General features: G+C 38.0%; 1 protein-coding gene across 1 annotated transcript in view; it reads right to left on the reverse strand.

Moving 5' to 3' along the window:
* The window catches only part of IGFBP7 (insulin like growth factor binding protein 7), a 33,707-nt gene extending 24,890 nt beyond the window's left edge, over positions 1–8,817 (reverse strand). The window contains exon 1 of the mRNA XM_081940494.1: positions 8,252–8,817. Coding sequence (XP_081796620.1) covers positions 8,252–8,705 — 454 coding nt within the window. The 5' untranslated portion in view covers positions 8,706–8,817. The remainder of the gene's footprint in view (positions 1–8,251) is intronic.
* Positions 8,818–12,550: the final 3,733 nt, after the last annotated feature.

Below are 12,550 nucleotides of genomic sequence, written 5' to 3' on the forward strand. Positions count from 1 at the left end.
GATAAAAACAGGGTTGAGTTTTTGGAGAAATTATATAGTGTTCTAAATGAATACTTTTATGGGGGAAGGCAATTATTCCATAGATGAAAGAATAGATAGATGAAAATGAAGTAAGAGATTAAAGAAAAAACAACTGGACAGATAGAGATATATTTTGTGAGTACCTGCTTAGAAAATTGCATGGTTTGCGCATAAATCTATTTTATGTATACATGGAAGGGGAATGAAAAAAAATACATGATTGACTTAACAGTTTATGGATGCAAGGATTAGCTATTATTTGGTAATTTAAAGTCTCTCTGCAAGAAAGCATAATCTTGTTTTCTTTAAAATGCTTTTTTTAAAAAAAATTGAGATATATGCTAAATGCAGCATTGAGTTTAGAAGCAGAACTGCCCAGCAAGGAAAAAGGGGAGGAATAAGACTGAAAATGCTGCAAAAATCTAAAAATAATGGGGGCGTGGGTTCCCAGATTGGGAGCTTTACTACCAGGCTTCTACACTCTCTTGGGTGAAAGTATAGATAAATCTTAGACATAGAAGATTACTATTGTTGGAGGGACATGACCTTCAGCTGGGATGGCATGCTTTTCTGTGGTATGAGAAGAACTAAAGATAGATATAGATATTTCCAAAGACATTGTGTAAGAAATGTTCTATTTTTAGTTTGGGAAAAAGTTAGGGCAAAAAAACTACATGAAAATACCAGTCTGGCTTTCCATAATGGAAGCACTGATACACCCAAATGTTGTAAATTTGGAAACAAAATGCGATGTATAAAGATATTTTAAATGAGAAAGGGAAATTAAAAACTAAATAGGAATTATATGGTGGCCACATTTGCAAATACAATCGAGATATGAGAAAGCTGTAAAAATATATAGCTTTTACAAAGAGCCATCAACACTTGATCAGATACTATTAGGAACGGATGAAAAGTTAATAAAGAAAATATATAGCTATTTATTAAGCTTTAAAATGGAAGATGAACAAGTGAAAGAAACAATGATAGTATGGGCAAAAGGTTTTGGATATACTATAGAACTAGATAAATGGAAGAAACTTTGGGATAGAGATTATAAATTGACAAAGGCAACTACTTACAAGGAAAACCTGTATAAAATGTCTTACAGGTGGCATTTGTCACCGGCAAGGCTAGCAAAGATGTTTAAAGATATGTCCGCCAAATATTTGAAATGCAATCAGGTTCCTACTATCATATGTGGGGGACATGTCCAAAAGCAAAAAAAAATTGGATGAAAATTTTTGGTTAGAGAAAGGATAAAACAACGTATAGATCAGTGGTTCTCAACCTGTGGGTCGGGACCTCTTTGGGAGTCAAACGACCCTTTCACAGGGGTTGCCTAAGACCATTGGAAAACACATATTTTTGAAAAAATATGGAAAACATAAAATAATCTTATGGTTGGGGGTCACCACAACATGAGGAACTGTATTAAAGTGTGGTGGCATTAGGAAGGTTGAGAACCACTGGTATAGATCTAAAGCCAGAAATATTTTTGTTAGGTATATTGCCAGAAAATTACAACAAAGGGAATGTATATTTAATATTGCATGTTTTGACAGCAGCAAGAATTGTAGTTGCACACAATACTGGAAAAATTAGGAAGCTCCTACAGATGAAAATATAATTAAAAAAATACTAGACTGCAGAAATGGACAGATTAATGTCAAAGATAAATAAGGATAAATAAGATACAGAATACTTTTTAATTTGGGATTTATTTTATCAATGGTAAAACAATAAAAGCACAAATTAGAAACTGGAAGAATATTACTATATACAAGTAAAGAATATTATGGTTACTAGAATTCTGTACCTATATGTAAAATGACCCAGACAATACACTGTTTACTGAATATCTATATATGTTAAGAAAAATGTATAAATAAAATATTTTTTAAAAAGAAGCAGAACTACCCAGGAAAAGAGCAAGAATCTGATGATCGGTTCTCTTCATTTCTCAAGTTTCTCTTCAGACAGATTTACTAAAAACTCCATTATCACTAGCTAATACATCAGGTAAACAACATCTATGGAGCATGTTTTTCTAGACAAAGATATTTTAATTTCTTTAAAAAAAGAACTTCTCTTGTGAAAGAGAGCAATTTGAAATACTCTATTTCAGACGGTTGCCAAATTTTGTTACATATCAAAAAGCATGTGCTGTCAAAAGTTCATCCTAAGAAAAGGAGTTAGGAGAAATTTGCCAAGGTTATTCTTCCAAATGGCTGAAGAACTTAATTTGTATGATGTACGGCGAGAAAGATGTCCAGAGGGAAAGCAATATACCTTCTACTCGAATAGACATGAATCCTGGTCAAGGATAGATATGGTCTGTCTGCCGATGGAGCTAATCTCGGAAGTGAAGGAGATAGATATAGAACCCAATCTATGGGTTGACCACAATCCCGTGAGGATTATATGGAAAAAACAAAAGGGCAGTTATCGTTGGTTACTCAATAGATCAATCCTAAAAGATCAGGAATATATCAAAAGAGTTAACCAGGAATTAAGATGTTTCTTCAAAGAAAACGGGCCAGGAGATACATCCATACAAAACTTATGGGATACAACTAAGGCATCTATAAGAGGTGTCACAATATCAGCCACAGCCAGGAAGAAAGAAACTGAGAATCTAAAAATAAGAGAGCTGAAAGAAAGGTATAGAAATTTAGAGAATGAACTTCAAAAGAAACCGCAGAACAGAAGTATAAAAGGAAATATGGAATTGATTAAATATGAATTGGCTATATTTGAAAAAGCAAAATTGGCACAATCTATAAAAAAAAGCAAAACAAAATTTCTTTGAGAATGCAAATAAACTGGGGCAGTGGCTATCCTTTAGGTTGAGGAAGCAGAAGCAAGAGAATTGGATCAATAAACTACAAGATGAAAAAGGCGAGATCTGCTACCAACTAGAGGAAAAGAAAAGGATTACCCAAGAGTTCTATGAACAATTATATAGAGAAAACCGAGACCATACAAAGGAAGGAATATTACAGTACTTGGAAAAGTCAGATCTGCCAAAGGTACCAGAAGAGATTAAGGACATGCTCAATGAGGACATTAAAACATCAGAGATAATCGAGGCCATACAAAGACAAAAGAATAATAAAGCTGCGGGGCCGGATGGGTTGCCAGCGGAAATATATAAAGAATTCCAGGATATGCTTGTTCCAACGTTGTTGGAAGTCTATAACGCTGTGTTGAAAGAGGCGAAGACACCGTTATCATGGACGGAGGCTAATATTGTATTATTACCTAAGGCGGACGCAGACCAGATGTTTATACAAAACTACAGACCAATCTCACTGCTAAATGCAGATTACAAAATTTTTGCTTCAATAATAGCAGAACGGTTGAAAAAATTCCTTACATCATTCATCCATACAGATCAAAACGGATTCCTCCCCAGAAAACAAATGAAAAACAATATGAGAATTATGCTGAACATTCTTGAATATTATGAAATGCACAATGAAAAACAGGTTGCACTAATCTTTCTCGATGCTCAAAAGGCATTTGATAATGTCAACTGGGAATTTTTGCACCAACAGTTAGAATACATGGATTGTGGGGATAAATTTATAAACACGATCAGAGCAATTTATACAAATCAAAAAGCCAAAGTAATAATCAATGGTGAATTAACACAAAGTATTGTAATCCAGAAAGGTACAAGACAAGGTTGTCCCCTATCCCCCCTGCTGTTTATATTAACCCTAGAAGTATTAGCCAGGAATGTACGTAAAGAGGTACAGGTAAAGGGACTAGAAATCAAAAAGGAGCAATTTAAGTTACAGGCCTTCGCGGACGATCTAGTTTGTGTTAGAAGATCCTATAAATTCTGGCACGAAACTCATTGAAGAATTGACAGAGTATGGGAAAATAGCGGGTTTAAAGATAAATATGACAAAGACCAAAATGCTGACTAAAAATATGACATCAAAAGCGAAAGAGGAGTTAACGAAGAAATTGGGTATCCAAATTGTCAAAAAAGTTAAATATCTTGGTATACATTTATCTGCAAGGTGTGTGACCATCAAAGAAGATAATTATACTAATTTGATTAATAAAACTAAGAAAGATCTAGAAAGGTGGAAAAACCTACAACTGTCCCTGACGGGTAGGATCGCAGTTATAAAAATGAATATATTACTAAAATTTCTTTTCCTATTTCAGAATATTCCCATTAAATTAGAAAAAGGTGTCTTCAAGGATTTGAATCAATTGGTTTCGAAATTTATTTGGCAGGGAAGAAAACCAAGAATAAAACTTAAGGCTATGCAAGACACTAAGGAAAAAGGAGGATTTGGCGTACCAGATTGGGAACTCTATTATACTGCGGCCATACTAACATGGCTAAGGGAATGGATAATGCTGAGAAATAAAAGATTACTCAAATTGGAAGGCCATGACGTCCAAACAGGCTGGCATGACTTTCTCTGGTATGAAAAAGGATCTGCACACAAATATTTTAGTAGACATTACATCAGATAATCTCTGTTACTAATATGGAACAAAATTAAACATGACCACTATACCAAAATACCTATTTGGCTATCTACGATGGAAGCATACATACACCCAAATTTAATCAATATGGAAAATATAGTCACATATAAAGAGTTATTGAACAGACAGGGGGAGCTCAAAACTAGATCAGAATTGACATCACTAGGAGTACAAGTAGAATGGTGGTCTTATTTACAGATACAATCAAGGTATGCACAGGATAGGAAGAACGAAGGTATTGCCAAAGACTACACAATATTAGATAAACTTTTGATACAGTCAGAAAATAGACTGATCAAAGTGCTGTATAGATTCTTGTTGGAATATAAGCTAGAGGAGGAACATGTCAAAGAAACCATGGTCGCCTGGGCGAAAAATTTCGGTTACAAGGTGGAATTGGCTAAGTGGGAAAAACTTTGGATACTTAATCAGAAACTAACATTGGCTACGGCATATAAAGAAAATCTTTATAAGATGTTATACAGATGGCATCTCCCCCCAGCACGGCTTTCCAAAATGTTCAAAAATCTGGCCCCAAACTGTTGGAAGTGTAAAAAAACACCAGGCACTTTCTATCATATGTGGTGGACGTGTAATGAGGCAAAAAAATATTGGAAAATGATTCAGTCGTGGTTAGAACAAATGGTGGGAGAACAAATTATGTTAAACCAGAAACTTTTCTCCTAGGCATAATACCGGAGGGGTTTAAGAAAGATACACTTTATCTAATTATACATATACTAACTGCAGCGTGCATTACCTATGCACAGTATTGAAAAAAAGAAAATACACCATCAGAGTGTTGGCCTGTGCAGAAGCAGATAGGCTCACTCTTGTACTTAAAAATAAAGGGGAATCAGAATATTTTGAGGTATGTAACAGATTTTATGATTGGTATAAGACAAGATGACAAGACTGAAACAAATGTATATATTGTGATTGGACAGAAGAATAGACAATGTATCAAGTAGTTTAACTGTTAATGGTTGAAACTAGCTGTATATAATGTGAATGTATGGTCACTCCGACTCCGCGATATTGCATTGTTTTTAAATGTAAAAATAATAAAAATATATATTTTTTAAAAAGTTCATCCTTATAGGACAGGCAAACTAAATTGTATTTTGGAAGCTCTTTAAGAGAAAGAAAATGTCCTTTTTGTCTCCAATGCTACTGTAAATATTTCTTTGTATTAATGTGGGTGAGGTTATATAGCCACCTTAGCCAGGGACAGTAATGATTATTTAAAAGGTAAAGGTTCCCCTCGCACATAGGTGCTACTTGTTCCTGACTTTAGGGGGCGGTGCTCATCTCCGTTTCAAAGCCGAAGAGTCAGTTGTCTGAAGGTGTCTCCGTGGTCATGTGGCCGACATGTCTAAACACCGAAGACGCATGGAACGCTGTGACCTTCCCACCAAAGGTGGTTCCTATTTTTCTACTTGCATTTTTTACATGCTTTTGAACTGCTAGGTTGGCAAAAGCTGGGACAAGTAACCGGAGCTCACTGCATTATGCAGCGCTAGGGATTCGAACCACCAAACTGCTGACCTTTTGATCAACAAGCTCACCATCTTAGCCACTGAGCCACCACGTCCCTATTAATGATTATTTATGAAGGTACTAATATTGGCTACTTTAAACTTTCTGAAAAAATTAAGTGAATTCAAGAAGTTGATTTATGGGGGTTGCTAGTAGGCATGATCAAATAGACCTGATTATTATTGTTATCATATTTCTTCTATTCAGCTTTGACATATGGAAATGATAAGTTTGGAAACTTGATTCTGCTATCTTCTCAAGTCTTAAAACTCTATTCTCCAATGACGTGATGTTCCTCAAATTGTTCATCGCTAATACAAGATTTCCTGTTTAGAGTGTTCTTGACTTAAACCACTAACAGCATTTGCAAATATTTTGTCTTACTGTAGGGTCTGGAGGTCATCTGAGGTTTAGTTAAGTATTTTGCTTCTTTGGAATTTTTTCTTTGGCAAGTTTAAAGCATATCTCAAGCCTGTGTGGTCCTGTCTTCCCATTTCCTTTTATTGGTATGTGAGACTTAACATTATAGAACAACTAATAAATCATTTCATTTAATGTTGGTATCCTTTGAAAAGCTATCAAGGGTTGGTATAATGCCACATGGTGTATAAAAATGCAAATGGTGAATAAATACTACATTTTGGAACAATTGGTTTGTTATAAAAGTTTTAAAAGGATTTTTTACTGGAAGTCATGAGAAGTTAGCCATAATCATTATTTTAATCACCAAAATTGTGAATTTTCATGCTCTCAAAAAAAGTAAGGATAGGTTTCCTTTAATTGAGTGTTCCTTGCACCTTCCAAATATTTATTTAAACTGCCAAGGTTTGAGAAACACTTGTGTTGGGATTTAACTTGGAATGCCTTTTTTGCACTGTAGATAATAAAATCAGGCAGACTTGATATAACAATCTTCCAACTCTTATATTAACATTCCTGGTGTGCAAGGCAAAGGTGGGGAAAAAAGCGATTTGCTGGGTGAGCCAAAAAACAGGAATAAAGCAAATCCGATAGGCACGAAGAGATTGAGAATGACACAACTTGAAGATATATCAGCCAGTGATTTTTCCAAGACAAAACATACATCCACAGTCCTACTAGATGTTTATCTCAAAATTGCAGTAGTTCTCATAATCTGAAATTGCCAAGTAGCCATACCTAATTCATGATGGTTGCACCACAATTTGTTCTTCCCATTCAGTGATGAGCGCCCAATGAAATACCAATTTTGTTGTATTTAAGTATTTAATGACAATAAATATTATACTTATACTTATTTCTATTTTATAGCCATACTTCTAATCCCAGAATGATCTTTCCTGAGAATTTTTCTTGAAATTTGGATGTGAAGATACTAAGAAGTTAGTATCTATAGTCCTAAACATCCCTTACAAATAAGGATGTTTAGGACTACAGGGACTGAAATCCCAATTTTGGTAAAACCTGGTGCAGACTAGCAGAAATGCAAGGAGACAAATAATAGAAGATCTAAATACTCTCAGACCTAATTTAATCAATAAAAACTCATCTATGAAGTGCTGGACAATATTATGGTGCTCTCACCACAGAAAGCCCTAACCAGAGTTTTACTGAACATATGACTCATCTCTAAAAGAATTAAGTTTTCAGACAAGGCTTAAGTTTATTTAATTAATTTTCCTTACCCAAACCACACATTTTTTTTAAAGAACACCAGAACTTGTTTTAAAAAGGACAAGACAGGAGGACCAAACTTAGAGATGATAACATGGAAAAGACCAGATAAACCAACTTTTGCCAAAGGCAAACTTGTTTTGAGCCCCATCCAAAGGTGCCCAATTCTACTGTAAACTGGTATCCAGACATTAACAGTTTTTTTTACATCCTTTGTGAGGTTAAACAACCATCAATAGTTGGTTGGATGTTGTTTTTTTTAAAAAAAATGCGTTGCTATGCTTGATATCTTTGAACAGCCAGCTTCAGAAATTACGCAAAGGGCGCTAGATCCTGTTGTGCGCTTACTCCAAAGCCAGCCCTACAGAATTCAATGGGTTTACATCCAAGTGAAAGCGAGCGGGGCAGCACCGAGGAATACAACCCCAGTCCGCGGATTCACTGCCCGAGACCCCCATCCCGACCCTTCCCACCTTTAATCCCTGTCGCGCTGGCGCCACCCTCTCCCGGCTCTGCCTACCTTGTTCGCAAGGCCCCTTGCTCCGCTGCGCGACGGGGCGCTCGCCTCGGCTCTTGGCTCGCAGGCTGGCTGCCCGCAGCTGGCAGGTGCTGGGATAGGTGAGGCCGTCGGAGCCGCACACCGGGTAGCGGCTCTTGCAGACGCACACGGCGGTGGCCCCCCGGCTTTTGGTTCGGCGGCGGCACTCCAAGCCCGTCGCGCAGCGTCCCCAGACGACGGTGACTCCGCCCGAGACTCCGTTCCCGCACGCTTCTCCCTCGCCGCGAGCGCATCGCCAGCAGCAGCCGCAGTTGTCGCGCACCTTGCCCAGCGGGCAACCCCAGGCTGGCAGCGGCGGGCACTCGTCGGGGACGCAGGGCGAACAACCGCCGGCGGGAGCACCTGGCTCCTCCACTGACGCGGCGCAGCCGAGAAGCAAAAGTAGGCAAGACGGAGCGCACCAAATAGCCCGCATCGTTGCGAGAGGCTAGGCCGGAGGTGGCTAGGGTGGCAAGGACTCCTCTCCCTGGCAAGGACTGGCGAGGGACCTTAATTGCTGACTCAAGATCTGCGTTAAAAAAGGCAAGAAAATAAGCCTGGAGTTAAGTCTCCGCCCCTTTCTCCGCCTGCCCAATCTCGCCGTTATAAACAGAAATGATGGCAAGAGCCCCCTCCTTGGGGGAGGGTGGGGGTTAAGGAGTGTGAGAAGAGAATAAATTGGGGGCTTCAAAGTTTAAATGGCCCAGGAAAAAGTACCCCACGAGACGTGTTATTAGCGTAGTTTCTATTTTCCGTTTCCCAGAAAGAGTAAATCATAATTAAATTTAGACAATGTTCTATCTCTAATTGAAGCAGTCAATTTGGCTATCTCAGCAAATTCTTCCCTAGCCCATTGTAGGCAAAGTCAAAAGTTTTCACCTTAGTAGTTTTGTTGTAGTTACAAAGTGCCATAATTTTTTCCCCAGCTGCTTATCCATCCCCAAGAAAAGCCTCTGGTTTCAATCAATCATGAGTCTTTAAAGTCTTCGGTATTATTGTATGTAATTGTGTCCAAAATGTTTGGCTTTTTAAACATTTCTAGCATGATTGAAGAGCCTTTACACTTCTCCGTAGTTTTTCTGATGACATTTTATAAAAATTATCTGTAAAGACGATAACAGTGTAAATTTCAATCCTTTCACATATTCCCCCATTGATCCATATTTATAACAAAACTTTTAGCCCGTTGTATTTTTTATTTTACTTATTTGTATCCCGCCTTTATTATTTTTACAAATAAGGCAGTGAATATATCCAACATCTTCCTCCTCCTATTTTCTCCACCCCGGTGGATTGGGCTGAGAGAGAGTGACTGGCCCAAAGTCACCCAGCTGGCTTTCGTGGCTAAAGCGAGACTTGAATTTACAATCTCCTATTTTCTAGTCTGGTGCCTTAACCATTAGGCCAGGGTTGTCAAACTCCCGGCATCATGTTGTTGTCATGTGACATATTGTGACTTTCTCCCCCTTCACTAAAATGGGGGGGAGGGGGGCAGCGCGTGACACATCTGGCCTATGGGCCGGGAGTTTGACACCCCTGCACTAGGTCAAACTAGCTCATATCATGCATTCTTTCACTTGTCATTCTTTTTCATTTTTCAATATATATTTTTAGATTAAAAAAAGAAAGCCCTAACTGCTCTTGCAGACACTGGACCCATTGCAGCTTCCAAGTGGCCTTCAAGGACCACCTCATGTTGAGTGTATTGCAGTAGTCCAAATACTAAGGCATGAGTGATGATGAGAAGAATTAATATTCAATGTTTTTGCCAAGAACTTTGAACAAGATTCATTCCATATGTTTCTTTAGCCTGTGATCATTGTTGGAAAATAAAATATTAAATGACTATTAAAACTCTGCATGTATATTTATAAAGAACTACCCGATAACCCGGTGTTGCCCGGGTATTTATTTATAGGGGGAAAATGTTGGGACCAAAAGTAATTTCAAATATTGGATTTTCCCCCTTACCAGAGGGAGCCCTCTTGTGGAGTACTGTGAAGCCGTTACCATGGAAACTCCATTGCGCTATACAGTAGAAGCCATTTCATGGCAGTACAGCAGAAGCCATTTTAAGGCACAACACAATGTATCTTAACAGAACACACACCCTGAAGGGTGTTAGGGGTATCTTACCCCCACAGTATTTTCCCTCAGATAGATTCAATCTCCTGGCTTGTTATAGGAATTGAAACAATACATTTTAAATAGTCCTTAGCTACTAACAAGTATAATTTTAAAAGTTAAATAATCAGGTGGACTTGAGAATCAGGGGGAAGTGCTATTAATAAAATACTTTTTAATGTGTAATCATATTTTATTTCTTCTGTTTTACTTTGGTCAGCAAGAGTAATAAGGAATGAGATAATTGAAATTACAGGACTCTTGATGTCCATCCAGTCCTATGGTTTGAGACAATGGTTGAACGGGTAATACAAGCAAAATAATAATAATATAAGCCACCTGGAACCCCTTATGTGTGAGTTGAGCAGCCCTATAAATTTGTTTAATAAATACATTGACCTTTCTGCCAAAAACTACAGCGCACAACCTGTCAGTACCTACTGGCCAAACAAATTCTCAGTTTTCCACGAAACAGCTTTTTTTTTAAAAGCCATTCAAGCTAATATTACTTTGCTTGGGCAGAGTACTTCAGAATACAAGGCAAAATTCTCTTGATTTAAAATAAAGATATATATTTATCCTTTTCTTGCACGCAGACAGTGTCTTTCAGACGAGTCAACCTTTCCCCAACATGCTGTTTTAACATGCAACAAAACTTTGTTTTAAAACTGAAATACAGGTAGTCCTCAACTTACAACAGTTCATTGACTGTTCAAAGTTACTACACTGAAAAAAGTGGCTTATGACCGTTTTGCAGCTACCACTTCTGCAGCATCCCCATGATCATGTAATCCAAATTCAGATGCTTGGCAATTGGTTCACACTTATGACTTTTGTGGTGTCCCAGTGTCACGTGATCACCTTTTGCCACCTTCTGAGACACAGGGAAAGCCAGATTCACTTAACAACCCGGTTACTAACTTATCAACTGCAGTGATCAACTCAACTTTTGGCTTCCGGTTTTTCCTTGAGTGTCGATGGCAAGCTTTCTCTGAGCTTGTCAGATCATTAGGCTGTAGAGGTGTTTTTTAAAGATCTTTAACGCCTTGGACGCTCGTAAATTCTTGGAATTTACGAGGGAGAGATTCAGCTGTCGGGTTGAGCCACTTGTAGCCCTCCGGAAGGATTTATAGCCTCTGGAGTGCGGCAAGGAATGCCCCCCCTCGCAGTTGTTGCATTCTCCGGTCTTTTGATGTCCTCCGCTAATGTGGAGCCAGACGCCGGGATCAGCCTCAACTTCTAACAACATCCCAGAAGGAAGAAAGACACTTGCAAGTAAGCTCTAAGTGGGGGAAAAATCTTTTTTTAAAAAAGAACGCTACTGCTGAATTTGAGAGGCGTGGGTTAAGAACAAAGGATTCAAAATGGTGTTGATTTATAGTTGAAAACCTAAAGAAAACGAAAGCTAATTGCTTGCTGATAGCTGGGGCGGCTGAAATAGCTATTAACAACTTTTAAGTCGGTTTGCATAACCTGACCTACTTGGAAGAGTATTTTGTGAGAAAGCTGGAAAGAACTGTCCTCCTTTTTTTCTGTTAATTATGGCAACAGATCAAGGGGCAGCTCCCCCAATGAATCTCCAGGACTTGAAGGACTTTATAGGCAAGGAACTTAAAGAGATTAAACAAATGGTCCAAGACACTATAAAAAGGTCCGATCAAATTGATAAAAATATGCAAACTATCGCAACGGGATTATCAGAGGTGGTTCTTAAGGTGGACAACAAAATTGATCAATTAGCTGTGGATTTGGAATCCAAAACAAAAGAAACAGATTTGAAATTTGTGGAAATGGAAGGGAATATGCAAAGGATGGATAATGAGATTATTATGATACAATTTAGATCCATGGAGTTTGCTATCAGGCTTAGGGGCATAAGAGAGAACCCTAGAGAGGACTTAAGAAAAGTTTGTGCAGATGCTTTGGCCACATTTTTAAAAATGGAGGACCCCAGTGAGATTTCAGCTAAGATGGACAAAATTTACAGGGTAAACTCACGTATAGCAACACAAAGGCAACTACCAAGAGATGTTGTGATATATTTTACTGAGAGATATTTCAGAAATGATATTTTGCAGAAGTCTCTTTACGCCGCCTTTCAAACAGATGGCCACATGATTGGAGTCTTTAAAGAGCTACCTCCAGCGATGTTAAAGT

The sequence above is a fragment of the Natrix helvetica genome (assembly GCF_964273705.1).
Source record: "Natrix helvetica genome assembly, chromosome: 2".
Classification (NCBI taxonomy): domain Eukaryota; kingdom Metazoa; phylum Chordata; class Lepidosauria; order Squamata; family Natricidae; genus Natrix; species Natrix helvetica.